Raw genomic sequence first — 16,484 nt, 5'->3', positions numbered from 1 at the left:
TATAGAGTGACTAAAGACTTTCATGAGAAAACCTAGACAAGCACTTTAATAAGCATAGGAATTAATGTTCATTAAAGGGGGATGTCCACTACTTGGGCAACCATTTCTTACATAATGGATTCCTGGGTTTAAAATAAAAAAAAAAAAGGGAAGCTCACCTCCCACACCGGTCTGGTGACTTTTCAGCAATGTCAACGCTGGGTCTTCTGATGCTCACGTGACATTGTTATCACGCGTGAGTGATGCACCAGATAAGAGGCCGGTCATGGGCACCTTTACCAAAACTTTCCTCAGACATCTAGGGAAGGTGCAGAACAATGTCATGGAAGCACCAGGAAACCGAGCGCCAATCGGCACAGTAGGGCTGGTCCAACAATGTAATTTGTAATACACGCTCTCTCTCTCACCTTCCCCATACATATAAGCACTCAGCTATGAAGGGCGTTCATGAGTTTTCAATGAGAAGAGAGGAAAAAACTGCTGGCAGACAGTTCTGGCAGCGGCTATCCCTCCGGAAAATAGAAGAATTAGGTGTTGAAACCCTAACTGCCCACTGCTATTCTTTCACAAAAGAACAGTCAGGAGACCCCCTATAGATATCAGACCTGTCGGATCCACTGAAATCGGCAGGCTCTGATGACTTTCATCTAATGTTTAGTCGAATGCATGCATCCCTTACACAAGGTGTTTAAAGGGAACCTGTCACCTGAATTTGGTGGGATCGGTTTTCGGTCATATGGGCGGAGTTTTCGGGTGTTTGATTCACCCTTTCCTTACACGCTGGCTGCATGCTGGCCGCAATATTGGATTGAAGTTCATTCTCTGTCCTCCGTAGTACACGCCTGCGCAAGGCAATCTTGCCTTGCGCACGCGCAGTATGCTTTGCCCAACTTCGGGCAAAGCCGAAAAGCATTAGTGCGAAATAGTTCCGGGACATAGTGCGCCGGCGCATGCGCACTAATGCTTTTCGGCTTTGCCCGTAGTTGGGCAAAGCATACTGCGCGTGCGCAAGGCAAGATTGCCTTGCACAGGCGTGTACTACGGAGGACAGAGAATGAACTTCAATCCAATATTGTGGTCAGCATGCATCCAGCGGGTAAGGAAAGGGCGAATCAAACACCCGAAAACTCCACCCATATGACCGAAAACCGGTCCTGCCAAATTCAGGTGACAGGTTCCCTTTAACACAACCACATCTCTAGCCAGATGGGACAAGATTACGTGGTGCCATTTTGCCCCATCTACTTTTAACTCCCCACTAGTGATGATCGAACGTGCTCGAATAACGTGTTATCTGACCATGCTCATGTGTTATCCGAGTATCTTCGGAATACTCGGGTAATCTGTTAGAGTGCCTGCGGCTGGTGGACAACCCTAACAAGAGGATATTTATTTTAATTATTTATTTGTTTTGATCATTTATATAGCACCATTAATTCCACAGCGCTTTACAAACATTATTGCCCGTTTGTTAGGCAAAACCGCCTGTGTTGTGCCTCTCTACCCGCCACAAAACATGCAGCCGCAGGCACTCGACCATATTATTCGAGTACAAACACCCGAGCATGCTCCGATAACACATTGTCCAAGCACGTTCACTCATCACTGCTCCCCACCAAACTTATAGAGAGGGGATCACTGCACAGTTTCTGATCACGTTCTCCAGGGCTGTGGGTCACTTGAACTGCCAGGGCATGATCAGTCACGCTGTCACCCAATATACGGAGGGTGATGTAATCACCCCCCGCAGCACCCAGGGGACTCGGAGAGAGGCATTATACGGAGATTACGTCATGATTAAAACGTTATTTTTTCGGCATAGGCGCACTAAGTTCACACTAGGCATTTTTTATGCATATTTTCAGCTGAGTTTTACAGTACCAGCTAAATCTATGAGACTTCAGAAATCTCATGCACACATTGCTTTTTTGTATTTTGTGCTTTGCATGTTTTTTGCACAATAGGGCATGTCACTTCTTTAATGACTTTTTCAGCATTTTTCACCCATTGACATGAATGGGTGGGGGAAAAAAACACTGAAAATCCACAGCAAAAATGCAGGTACCAGAATGTGTGGCATTTTTTTGTGCCCAAACTGGATTCTGTAGAATAGAACTTTTTTTGCACTAAACATTATCAGCATGAAAAAAAAGGCAAATCTATCATGCCAAAACCGCGGCAAAGAAAAAAAAAAAAAAACACACCACAGAAAAAAAAATGCAAGAAAAAACAAGCAAAACCTGTTTTTTCTGCAGCTTCTTTCCTGCAAAGGCATTAGGTTTTGCTGCAGAAAAAAAAATGCCTAGTGTGAACTTACACTAAGTCAACTGGCTACATAGGGTTTTAGTGCTATTTACTTACAGATTAACCCAATATGTGCAGGTAAATAGCGTTTTTTTGGGTGAGGTTAGGTTACATGTAAAAGATTGAGGTCCTCAGTTCTGATTCTCTTGGCCAGTGGTTAGAAGGAAAGTTTTAAATGTTCAGGTTGTGGAATCCCAAAATGTTTTAATATTTTTTTTGCAATCCTTTATATTTAGGCTAGTACTAGCTTGGGTTTTTGTAATACAAATGGCAGTTAGGAAGTTGATAGGTTCTCTTAAAGGGAAGCTTTCATCAGAAATGACAGTGTTTGAAATCAGGTTAATCAGGTTTTTGTGTTACATGTATTTTTGTTTTACATCGTTTTCGGGGGTAAATAATATCAAAGTATTGCAAAACAAAAAATTAGTAATCTTGCAATTTTCACCCTGACCAACAAGGGCTATTTTAGACTCACACTTCCTATCTTTTTAGCAAAAGTTTTCAGCAGTCTCGTTATCATCAGAGGCAGGATTACAGTGACAGGTATCACCTCTACACAGCTGATAACACAGGATTCACTAATCACAATAGTCGATGACACGGCTGACCCTGCTCCCTTCACAAGCACCTCTGCACATGCTCATACAAAAGATAAAACTATGTGCATTTTTTGTTTCCTGAAACAAGAAGAAATAGTCTAAAAAAAAACCCAAATAGTCTGAAAATTGCAACATTACTTGTATTTTTTTTTTACATTCCATATCACAATTTGTATTAAAAATACATTTAGCATAAAGCCTGATTTAAACAGGTCACTTTCAGATGACACAGTCGCTTTAAAGATGCATAGTATGGGTATACAGAATGTAATGGGGTGCACTTTTATCCTGTTTGATGTTGAAGGTAACTGAAGCACAAGGACATTTTCCAATTACGGAGTCGGCTCTGTGAGCACTTTGTCTTTGCAGGAGACTGTTCCAAAGCTTTCTGGGTTTCAGACGCTTCATTTATATCAAACGTTCCTCCGCACGCAGCTCCGTTCGGGATCTGAAAAGAAGGAGTCGTCTCCGAGACATTGGAATGACCTTGTCTCGTGAATAAGTATTCACGCTGTGAAATCCTGGTGTGGAGCAAACATCAAATACCGTGAGCTCTGGGAATTTGATTTGGGAAATGAAATGCAATATAAATGACTTTTCTGTCCTCTACATACCGTGCGCCCCATAGAAGTAGCAAGAACCCTCCCGAAGCTCCCAACACGAGCAAACATCTCACATCATCACATGAGAACTAATGGAAGGGTCAATCAGAGCGATCGGAACAACCGGTAAGGTCAGAACAAGGGGTGCCTATACGGACTAGAGCCTGAGGACCGCTCTACGACGCAGGAAAGGTTCTTGGATGATACCCCCTTTTTAATCACTACCCCATCTACAGGGAGATTACTGCATCCTGATATTTACGGCTCCTATTTCAATAAGGCCTGTAGAATTTCAGCTGCAGTGAGCTCCCCCTAGTGGCGACTACTTTCAGTCAAAATTTTAGTTCCGGTGAAAACAAACTGATAAGTTACTGATCGGCGAGGGTCCAAATAGCTAGGTAGATTGGGGAATATTTATCCCAGATGGGGAACTCCGTTGCTAAATGAAGTAGCAGGCCTGATGCCTCTCCATTCATTCTCTATAGGGCTGCTGGAAAAAGCCAAGCACAGGGAGTAAATGGAGATGGGGGTTGAGCATCTACACCGTTCTATTGGAATAGGCATAAAAGTTCCCCGTTCTGCATATCATTGCAGGCCCTAGAGGTTGGACCCCCACCGATCAGCAAGTTACCACCCATCCTGTGGGTAATGCAATAACTTATTTTCACTAAACAAACCCTTTAAAAAGGGGTTTTCCAAGACTATTTTATTTTTTAAACCATCGGCTAACTAACTTACCTGCCAACTGCCTGTTGTACCCGATGCAAGGCTCAGAGAGGTCACTGACCGCTTGTCCAGGCAATTCTGCAGCTTCATGTCAACAGAGCAGCACTTCTTCCGGGCTGCTCTATCTATGGACATCATTCCGATTGACAGCCGGCTCCCCGCAGTTAGGCAGTAGGGAGCCACCTATCAATCAGCATGACATCGACAGTCACGCCCCATCAAACAGAGCAGAGCGGAAGAGTAGCTGGTCTGTCGATGTGACGTCAGCGGAAGCCACACAATCGCCCCGGGAGCAGCCTGTGACTGCTGTTGTGAATTCTGTTGTCGGTCTCCCTCCTGTGGTCATGAATGGTACTTCGGCTGGTTCTGTCCATGGACTTCCTCTGGTGGGTGTTTCTGAGTTTCCTTCCACAGGTGACGAGGTTAATTCGTTAGCTGGCTGCTCTATTTAACTCCACTTAGATCTTTGCTCCATGCCACCTGTCAATGTTCCAGTATTGGTCTTGTTCACTCCTGGATCGTTCTTGTGACCTGTCTTCCCAGCAGAAGCTAAGTTCCTGCTTGTATTTTCTTTGGTTTGCTATTTTTCTGTCCAGCTTGCTATTTTTATTGTTGTCTTGCTTGCTGGAAGCTCTGGGACGCAGAGGGAGCGCCTCCGCACCGTGAGTCGGTGCGGAGGGTCTTTTTGCGCCCTCTGCGTGGTCTTTTTGTAGGTTTTTGTGCTGACCGCAAAGCTACCTTTCCTATCCTCAGTCTGTTCAGTAAGTCGGGCCTCACTTTGCTAAATCTATTTAATCTCTGTGTTTGTATTTTCATCTTTACTCACAGTCATTATATGTGGGGGGCTGCCTTTTCCTTTGGGGAATTTCTCTGAGGCAAGGTAGGCTTTATTTTTCTATCTTCAGGGCTAGCTAGTTCCTTAGGCTGTGCCGAGTTGCATAGGGAGCGTTAGGCGCAATCCACGGCTATTTCTAGTGTGTTTGATAGGATTAGGGATTGCGGTCAGCAGAGTTCCCACGTCCCAGAGCTCGTCCTTTATTATCAGTAACTATCAGGTCATTCCATGTGCTCTTACCACCAGGTCCATTATTGTCCTGACCACCAGGTCATAACAGACTGCATTGTGTCAGCAGAGATCAGCACTGAGCAGAACAGGCAGGTTGTTGGTAGTTCTTAGGCCCACAGTAAAAAAAAAAAGTCCCGGACAACCCCTTTAAAGAAGTTGTCCACTACTTGGACAATTTCATCTCATACCACTCGCTTGGCGCCCATAAAATATCAAAGCCTATACTCACCTCCGATGCCGCTGCCGTTTCAGCGGTGTCAGCAGTGGCTCTTCCTGGGGCTCTCGTGCGGTATCTCAATTTGGACAAATGGAACATGAAGAGGAAGTCAGAGATCAGCTGCAGCCCAGACTTCCTCTTCATGATCGATTTGTCCGAAGGTGGAGACAGTGACGCATGTGTAATGTATCACAACACCGCACAATCGCCCGGGAGAGAGCAACTGCTGAGACTGCTGGAACAGCGGCCCGGGAGAGAGAAACTGCTGACACTGCTGAAGAGCGGCCCGGGAGAGAGCAGCTGCTGACACTGCTGGAACAGCGGCCCGGGAGAGAGCAACTGCTGACACTGCTGGAACAGCGGCCCGGGAGAGAGCAACTGCTGACACTGCTGGAACAGCGCCGGCACGGGAGGAAAGTATAGGCCTTATTTTATGGGGGCCAAATATTTTGATCAAGAATGGGTTGTCCTAGTACATGAGAAGTAGCCGGCACAGTGCACTTCACTAATATCTGCATTTTGCTGAACAGTGGGCCCTCAGAGTCAATCTTACTGGTGGGCCCTTGGCATTCCAGTCCGACACGGGCTGGGGCAATAATTTGTAGACCAGATTGATATTACTGCAACAAATAAAAGGGCCCGGACATATAGGGTGGGCTGAAACTCTCCCAATTGGAGTCTTACCCATCGAACATGGTTTATTCACTGGATAAGCCATAAATGTCTAATGAGTGAGCACATAATCATGCTCGTCGACAGTTCACCGCTTTCCAAAAAATAAGTACACCACTCTCCTGTTCTTATGAACATTATAACTAGAAGAAAAAAAATTCAAGAAAACTTGTGGTTTACTTAGCTTTACCCATTCAATAACGTACCACAACCACTCACCCAAAAATATATAAAATCATTAAAAAAAAATAGAATTGGCAAAGATACAAATCTTCTCAGTCCACACATCAGCTGTGAAAATGGAGGGGAATGGTTTAGCTACTGAAATAGGCAGACAGCCCCTTCCACTGCTCCGAACTTTATTTTTGGTCACACAATCCCTTTAAATATGACATTGGTGGAGCACAACAGATTAAAGCAAATATTCGGTAATTGGAAGATTATATAGTACAGACCAAAAGTTTGGACACACCTTCTCATTTAAAGATTTTTCTGTATTTTCATGGCTATGAAAATTGTACATTTACACTGAAGGCATCAAAACTATGAATTAACACATGTGGAATTATATACTTAATAAAAAAGTGTGAAACAACTGAAATTATGTCTTATATTCTAAGTTCTTCAAAGTAGCCACCTTTTGCTTTGATGACTGCTTTGCACACTCTTGGCATTCTCTTAATGAGCTTCAAGAGGTAGTCACCGGGAATGGTTTTCACTTCACAGGTGTGCCCTGTCAGGTTTAATAAGTGGGATTTCTTGCCTTATAAATGGGGTTGGGACCATCAGTTGTGTTGAGCAGAAGTCTGGTGGATACACAGCTGATAGTCCTACTGAATAGACTGTTAGAATATGTATTATGGCAAGAAAAAAGCAGCCAAGTAAAGAAAAGGAGTGGCCATCATTACTTTAAAAAATGAAGGTCAGTCAGTCCGAAAAATTGGGAAAACTTTGAAAGTGTCCCCAAGTGCACTGGCAAAAACCATCAAGCGCTACAAAGAAACTCGCTCACATGAGGACCGCCCCAGGAAAGGAAGACCAAGAGTCACCTCTGCTTCTGAGGATAAGTTTATCCGAGTCACCAGCCTCAGAAATCGCAGGTTAACAGCAGCTCAGATTAGAGACCAGGTCAATGCCACACAGAGTTCTAGCAGCAGACACATCTCTACAACAACTGCTAAGAGGAGACTTTGTGCAGCAGGCCTTCATGGTAAAATAGCTGCTAGGAAACCACTGCTAAGGACAGGCAACAAGCAGAAGAGACTTGTTTGGGCTAAAGAACACAAGGAATGGACATTAGACCAGTGGAAATCTGTGCTTTGGTCTGATGAGTCCAAATTTGAGATCTTTGGTTCCAACCACCGTGTCTTTTGTGCGACGCAGAAAATGTGAACGAATGGACTCTACATGCCTGGTTCCCACCGTGAAGCATGGAGGAGGAGGTGTGATGGTGTGGGGGGGGCTTTGCTGGTGACACTGTTGGGGATTTATTCAAAATTGAAGGCATACTGAACCAGCATGGCTACCACAGCATCTTGCAGCGGCATGGTATTCCATCCGGTTTGCGTTTAGTTGGACTATCAATTATTTTTCAACAGCACAATGACCCCAAACACACCTCCAGGCTGTGTAAGGGCTTTTTGACCAAGGAGAGTGATGGGGTGCTACGCCAGATGACCTGGCCTCCACAGTCACCAGACCTGAACCCAATCGAGATGGTTTGGGGTGAGCTGGACCGCAGAGTGAAGGCAAAAGGGCCAACAAGTGCTAAGCATCTCTGGGAACTCCTTCAAGATTGTTGGAAGACCATTCCCGGTGACTACCTCTTGAAGCTCATCAAGAGAATGCCAAGAGTGTGCAAAGCAGTCATCAAAGCAAAAGGTGGCTACTTTGAAGAATATAAGACATACGGTAATTTCAGTTGTTTCACACTTTTTTGTTAAGTATATAATTCCACATGTGTTAATTCATAGTTTTGATGCCTTCAATGTGAATGTACAATTTTCAGTCATGAAAATACAGAAAATGAGAAGGTGTGTCCAAACTTTTGATCTGTACTGTATACAAGTCATTTTGGCAGAAATCTTTGGAGACAATATAGGATATTATCACATGATAGGCGGCTAGAAGATCTTCTGAAATCAGATTTCATGATTTATTTCAAACAGATGACTTTTTCTGTTTTTTGTTTTTTTTTTGCCTCCAGACAAAATTTCCTATTGCAGGGCCTAAAATATAAATCCGAATTTCAGCTCCTATCACTTTATATGCTGGACGAACTCAAAGGAAAAAAAAATAACACCCCCCGTGTAGCAAGTCATCCCTACCTCCCACATGTAGACATTGTTCTTCACTTGAGAACGCTTCTTCTTCTCTCCAGCAAAAGGTCCAAATTTCTTGCCTCTTGGAAGTAACTTTCTGGCCCAAATACCTAGAATAATAATGGGTGTCACATTTACAACTTGATATCTGTCTCCTGATCTTATCTTCATCCCTATATATCCCAAGCTTTCTAATATTACTTTTAATTAGAATATAAAAAAAATTGATATAAACCCCGAGGAAGCAAGAATATTGCATGCGCAAACGCGCGTCGGTGCTTTTGTGTATACCTGGTGACCTGGCTAAGCACATTCCACTGCTACAATTATGTACCACTAGATATCATCCCAGAGCTTCCAGAAATTATTCTAAAAACGCGGCGTTTTTTTTTTTTTTTTTTTTTACAACTGGAGTCATATGGACAATTTGTATTCTGCTTTTCAAACTTTTAATAGTCAGAATAAATGATCAAAAGGCCACAAAGCTCAACATCCCTCCAATGCTTGACAAAAAAACAGTTTCAAACTCTGACCACTAGAGGTCGCCAGTGATTGCAGCAAGTACCGTACTTTATTATAAGCTCACACAATAGGGGCCAAAAGTAGAGAATATGAAAGTACCAAAGGGGTTGCCGGTCCCCTGTGGTACACGAGACTCCTACCCCAGCACCCAAAACCGCAAAACCGTCACATATATATACACACACACACACACACACATACACACTCACACAAACACAACGGCAGGGACTCTAACATATTTCCCGAGCACGCCGAAGTCACTCTTGTTAGCCCCAAGCATGCTCAGATAACACCTTATCCCAGCACGTTCGCTCATCACTAGTGGGCACAGATGCATTTGCCATCTCTTATCAGAGCATATTAAAGATCATCCAAGCAAAAGAGGACTTAAAGAGAAATCAGCAGTTGGGAATGTTTCAGATCAGTCACATTAGGCATATGGAGACTCCTCCGACATCTAACATACAGCTGAAATGTCCAGATCAGATTATGATCGGATCACGTGGTACATTCTCCATCCTGCATAATATGGGGGGTATCGCGTAGCAGAAGAGCAGATCCCACCAGTGATGAGGATTACCATGAGCGATAATGGAGGTGAATCTACCTTCTTTCATCGTACTAGGGCCATCAGCTTCTACACATGGCACGGCTCCTGGTGTTCCTGCTCTCTAGGGTCTTTTTCGATATTAGACTCTGGGGTCGTTGACTCGGGGGGCGTTCCGCAAGTCTAGAGACAAGGCGCCAGAATGGCTACACAATGCCCCAGAGGTGAAATCAGGCAGGATTCTATGTGGCACCTGCCAGTAACAACCTGGTAATTGTGATTCCATATCAACCCTCCGATTAAAGCTTTTGCCAACACTTTCAGCATCTTCTCCATGATTAGTGCAGTATACAAGTGCAATAAGTGCAGTTCAAACAACAGAAGCCATGACAGACCCTACAGCAGTCAATGCAATCAGTCACTGGTAGGATCCATCACGAGTGGAAGCCATGACGGACCCTATAGCAGTCAATGCAATCAGTCACTGGTAAGATCAATCACGAGTGGAAACCATGACGGACCCTATAGCAATCAGTCACTGGTAGGATCCATCATGAGTAGAAGCCAGGACGGACCCTATAGCAGTCACTGGTGGGATCCATTACGAGTGGAAGCCATGACGGACCCTATAGCAGTCAGTCACTGGTAGGATCCATCACGAGTGGAAGCCATGACGGACCCTATAGCAGTCAGTCACTGGTAGGATCCATCACGAGTGGAAGCCATGACGGACCCTATAGCAGTCAGTCACTGGTAAGATCAATCACGAGTGGAAACCATGACGGACCCTATAGCAATCAGTCACTGGTAGGATCCATCATGAGTAGAAGCCATGACGGACCCTATAGCAGTCACTGGTGGGATCCATTACGAGTGGAAGCCATGACGGACCCTATAGCAGTCAGTCACTGGTTGGATCCATCATGAGTGGAAGCCATGACAGGCCCTATAGCAGTCAGTCACTGGTGGGATCCATCATGGGTGGAAGCCATGAGGGACCCTATAGCGGTCAGTCACTGGTAGGATCCATCACGAGTGGAAGCCATGACGGACCCTATAGCAGTCAGTCACTGGTGGGATCCATTACGAGTGGAAGCCATGACGGACCCTATAGCAGTCAGTCACTGGTTGGATACATTACGAGTGGAAGCCATGACGCAGTCACCACAAGACCACCACCACTAAATGTTTATGGTAAGCGTTATAAACTTTATGTTGGTCCTATACAGACAAGCATAATAAATATTTTCATCTTTAAAAAAAAAACAAATTACCAGACTCAACAGACCTTCATTATAAATACGACCATGTTCCGGTGTCACAGTGCCCAACAATTCCCAATCTATAATTGGGGTCTACCATTTTGGGGGCCATCAATCATACTCAGATGACAAATAATGCTTACATGCAGTGTTGTTCCTACCATCACATCTGACGGACTTTGCAACACAGGCTTAACTATAAATGCAAACACAGCCTTGTTCACATTCTGCGTTTCTGCTGCGCTTTTCTTACCGAGGAGAAAACACTAAGGTTACTTACCGGTAGCCGGTTTTTCCGGAACACATGACGGCACACCTGAGAGAGGGGATCCGCCCAGTCAGGACAGGAAACTCTACTGAAAATAAAAGGGCGGTACCTCTCTCTCGCTTCAGTTGGTTTTCAGAGCATGAGAGGCCCCCCTGTTTAGTACACATGGCAAATCCATCACCACATCATATGAACTAAACACACCCAAAACTATAGTGCACACCGAAAAGGTGATAAGGGGGGGGGGGATATACAGGTGCCGTCATGGGTTCTGGAAAAAACAGCTACTGGTAAGTAATCTTGGTGTTTTCCCTTCCCCCATGACCGCACACCTGAGAGACTTTTGTAGAATAAAACCTTAGAGAGGGACGATAGCTTGAAGTACCCTTCTACCAAAGGTTAGGTCATCAGAGGATGAAAGGTCTAGCCGGTAGTGTTTGAAAAAAGTTGAGGGTGAGGACCAGGTAGTGGCCTTGCAAACTTGGTCAATCGATGCCTCAACTTTCTCTGCCCAGGAGGTAGCCACGGCTCTGGTGGAGTGAGCCTTGATGCCATCAGGAACCAGAGTGCCACTCGCAGAATAGGATAGACTAATGGCCTCCCTGATCCATCTAGCAATGGTACTTTGAGCTACCCCACACCCTTTTTTACAACCCTAAAAGGCTACAAATAGGGTTTGGTCTTTCCTCCATTGACTAGTCATGGTCATGTATTGTAACATAGATCTTCTTACATCTAAGATATGGAACTTTTGTTCCCCAGGATTTTTAGGATTATCACAAAACGATGGCAAAGTAATCTCCTGACTCCTATGGAATTTTAGGACCACCTTGGAGAGATACGCCGGGTCTGGTCTTAGAATTATCCTGTTGTCAAAAACCTGAGTATAAGGAGGGCATATCGACAGAGCTTGTAAATCACCTACCCTACGGGCCGATGTTAGGGCTACCAGTAGGACTGTTTTCAGGGTGAGTAATTTAGGTGACAACTCCTGCAAAGGCTCAAAAGGGTCTTTTGTTAAGGCTTCTAAGACTAAATTTAGATCCCAAGGAGGGAGTTTTGAGACAATAACTGGCCTAGACCTGCCACAGGATTTTATGAATCGTGAAACCCACCTATTTGATGCTAGGTTGCAGTTGTATAGGGCACCCAAGGCTGAAACTTGAACCTTAAGGGTGCTAGTTGCTAACCTGAGTTGCAACCCTGCCTGCAGGAACTCTAGGATGAGTCCAACTGGAGCTACATCCCCCAACGGTTCACCCAGGAAGTCAAGAAACTTTTTCCACGTCCTACCATAGATTCTAGATGTTATAAGCTTTCTGCTTTTCGAAAGGGTGGAGACTAACCCTGGTGAAAATCCCTGGCGACTCAGTAACGCCCTCTCAAATTCCAGGCTGCCAGATGGAAGCCCTTCACCTGAGAGTGGGTCACTGGTCCTTGTGTTAACAGGTCCGGAACTTCTGGCAGAATCCATGGGTCTATTAATGACATCTGCCTTAGAAGGGAGAACCATGGCCTTCTTGGCCAGAATGGAGCTATGAGTATTATTTTTGCTCGGTCTTCTCTGATCTTCCGGACTACTGTTGGAACCATCACTATCGGGGGGGAATGCATAGGCCAGAGAGAACCTCCACGGTATTAGCAGGGCATCTACTGCAAAATTATGCTCTCTTGGGTTTAGGGAGAATCATTTTTTGACTTTTTTGTAGTGTGAGGTGGCAAATAAGTCTATTTCTGGTGCACCCCAGGCTTGTATTATTTGTTGGAACACCCCGGGGTTCAAGGACCATTCCCCCTGTCTCAGACCTCTGCGACTCAGGAGTCTGCCTGTGTGTTTTCTACACCCCCTATGTGTAGTGCTGTGAGGGATGACAAGTGTTGTTCTGCCAACTGGAAAAGTAGATTTGACACCTCCATGAGGCCCCGGGACCTCGTCCCTCGTTGGAGATTGATATAAACCACCACTGCTTGATTGTCCGTCATGATTCGAGTATGGCGGCCCTGGAGCAAGAGGAGAAAATGTTTCAAGGCCTTTTCCACTGCCCATAGTTCTTTTTCATTTGAGCCATGATTCCTTTCTTGGAAGGACCAGGTTCCTTGTACTTAATGAGACCTCAGATGAGCCCCCCAACCTATACCGCTTAGGTCGGTCGTGATGATGTCTTCGACCGTTTTCTGCCACCGGACCCCCAATGTGAGATGTTCCCTCACAGTCCACCAAATTAGGGAATCTCTTACGCCCAGATAAAGATATAGATTTCCTTCTAAATGCCCTCTTAACAGTTTCTGAGCTGACAGAACTTCACACTGCAGCTGTCTCAGGTGAAATTGTGCCCATCCTACAGCCGGAATGCAAGACGTTAATGAGCCTAGTAGGGACATTGCTTTTCTTAGGGTCATTGATGGCTGATGTATTGCTATACGAACCAGGTTCATTATTTTGGCCACCTTGTTCTCCGGTAGGAGGCAGAGCTGACGCTCGGAGTCCAGTATTAACCCTAAGAAGAACTGTACTTTTACTGGCACTAATCTTGATTTGGGGGTATTTATTATCCATCCCAGCTCTATTAGAGTTGACGTTACCTCGGTTACTTGATGGGAGCAATGGGTCTCGGTCCTCCCTACCACAAGGAAGTCGTCCAGGTATGGGACAATCACTACGTCCCGGGATCGGAGGTATGACATTGCCTCTACCATCACTTTGGTGAAGACCCTGGGAGCTGTAGACAGGCCGAATGGAAGGGCTGTATATTGGTAATGCTTCACTTGGTTTTGTATGTAGGGCACTACTCTCAAGTATTTCCGATAATGCTGATGTATTGGGATATAATACGCATCTTTTAAGTCTATTACTGCCATGAAGCAGTGAGGGAACAGACGTTTTGTGGTTGTGTTGATGGACTCCATCTTGAAGGCGTAGTTCTCTACTGATTGATAGAGCTGAAGCGACGGAGAGGTACTGCCCTTTTATTTTCAGTAGGGTTTCCTGTCCTGACTGGGTGGATCCCCTCTCTCAGGTGTGCCGTCATGGGGGGAAGGGAAAAAAAAAAAGCTGTGTTTTACATAAAAAATATGTAATATTTCTAAAATCTCAGGAGCACTGTGCGTTTGTTTCCTTGAGTATTTTGAGCAGCGGTGATTTTTTCCCCTCAATCTGCTGCATATCAATTCTTTCAGTTTTTTTGCAGTGTTTTTCAACCATTCAAGATGGTGGTGTAAAAAAAAAAAAAAAAAACATCAAAAACACATAAAAAGAAACCATTAAGAAATGTTCTAGTTTTTGGTACAGGAATAATTACAATTGTAATGGTCAATTCATTTTAACCATTACAATTAATGTGTCTAATCTTGTCCCTCTCCTTTTTGTTTTTTTTGCGGACTGATTTTCTGCAAAAGAAAAAAAAAACCTGAGTCATGTCCTACTTTGATCCATGTTATGAATCAACGTCGCTTTATTAATCCAGTACTATAAAAAAAAGGCATAAATGAAATATCCACTGCGCTCCCAGCAACATGTTTCAGACCTGCTTGGTCTTTTTTTTTAATTTTTGTGCTGTTGTGTTCAACCATTTTTGTGCCTTTTATACTACTGGATTAATAAAATCAATTCTTTTAAGAAGGTGAGTGTCGGCTATTGTTTGGACTGTTAAAAAAAAAAAAAAAAAAAAAAAAAGATGCAACAAGGATTGTAAAAACCAACAAACGGATCAAAAATGAATCCGGCACATTGAAAATATACAATAACGAGAAAACAAAAAGATATGTAAAACCAACCTAAAGGCTTATGTTTATCTCATTTTTTCCATGTGTTTTTTTTTTCTGCGGGGAAAAAAAACAAAAAAACAAAAAAAAAGTTTTATGCTACCAGCAAAATAAATGAGATTTCCGAGATGTCATGCACATGATGCTTTTTTTCTTCCTTGCAGATTTGAACCATCAGCTTTTTCTCTGGTCTGCAGCTGGTCAATTCTTTTGCACTGTTTTTTACCCATTCAAATGTCAAAATCATGCGTATTTTACATTGCCGTTTTCCAGACAACACTTTTTTGCTGCAGAACTATCTGGATGAAATACTCAATGTCTGCACACAGCACGGATCAGCATCCATTAGAGATGAGAAATGATACTTCATCACACCAGAGAGAAAGACCCAGCACAGAAACCTTGTTCAAGGGGTTCTTCGCTGCGGCCACTTACACTACAAATGTTTCTAATAGTCACGCTCAAGGAGTTAAAGATCCTTTCCCAATATTTAGTAGGTGTAATAACAATAATATTAGCAAATACTTCCAATTAGAAATGTAGTGTAGTTCTACTGATTAACTATATCTCTTTCCTCATGTGCAGGCATGGCAGGACCTCACGTATCCATGGTTACGACCACTAGCAACTAGCTAAATAACCATGGATACTCAAGGTCCTGCAATGCCTGCGCATGAGGAAAGGGATATAGCGAATCAGAAGAACTATTACTACATTACTAAATGAAGGTATTTGCTAATATTATTATTATTATTACACTTATTACATATTGGGATAGGATCTGGGAGATGGGAATACCTCTTTAAGGCTTAATTAAACATCCATGTTAATCAGTATGAGATTGGAGCGCAGTGCACGGACCGGCCGCCGCTCTCCATGAAGTGGTCATGTCATGGGAGACTTGCGCCAGTCTGTGCATTAGCGGTCTGATCTCGGACATCTGATTGAGTCTTCTCCTCTTCTAGAGAACTGAAGGGGTCTTCACACTGCAGTAAGGGGTAAGATACTGCTAGAACACGCCATCACTTAAATGATCACTGGAGGTCTGACCAGCTGGGACACCGACTAATCCCGAGAGCGAAGAGGCCACGGTCTACAATCCCACCACAGAGTTTCCTTTTACAGGGGCCACTTTAGAAAAGATGCAGCACAAAAGCAGGGGGCCATCTCAGGATGACCAGGGGGCCTCAAAGATCATTCCTCCAGTGATCACTAATGGGGCCTTCCCAAAATCTGAAGTTATCATCTACCCATAGGACAGGGGATACCTTGCTGATCACTGGGGGTTTGACTCAAGGGACCACCCTCAACGATCCCCAGAATGGGACTCGGCAAAGCTCCATCTCAAAAAAGGACCGCCTGAATGTTACAGAGGTCAGACATGGACCCCCTCTGATCCATTCCGGCAGGGCTCCTCAGAGGCTCGGTCTCGGGGTGACATGATCAGCGGAGGAACCCCAGAGATTTGGGGAAAACCTCTAAGTGATGACATAGCTATGACGTATGAAAATGGAAACGCCACCAACGATGATTATTAGACGAGAACATCATGGTGTTACCTGATCACAGTAATGGATGATATACACTAAGAAAAAATAAAATCACTGCAGTTTTCT

General features: G+C 44.2%; 1 protein-coding gene across 2 annotated transcripts in view; it reads right to left on the bottom strand.

Moving 5' to 3' along the window:
• Positions 1-16,484, bottom strand: part of PRDM2 (PR/SET domain 2) — a 132,362-nt gene that overhangs the window by 93,390 nt on the left and 22,488 nt on the right. For both annotated transcript variants that reach the window (XM_069742436.1, XM_069742435.1), the window contains exon 4: positions 8,514-8,617. In XM_069742436.1, the coding sequence (XP_069598537.1) occupies positions 8,514-8,617 (104 nt within the window). The remainder of the gene's footprint in view (positions 1-8,513; positions 8,618-16,484) is intronic.

Source organism: Ranitomeya imitator, chromosome 10 (assembly GCF_032444005.1).
Source record: "Ranitomeya imitator isolate aRanImi1 chromosome 10, aRanImi1.pri, whole genome shotgun sequence".
Classification (NCBI taxonomy): Eukaryota; Metazoa; Chordata; class Amphibia; order Anura; family Dendrobatidae; genus Ranitomeya; species Ranitomeya imitator.
This window is presented reverse-complemented; position numbering and strand designations above follow the sequence as displayed.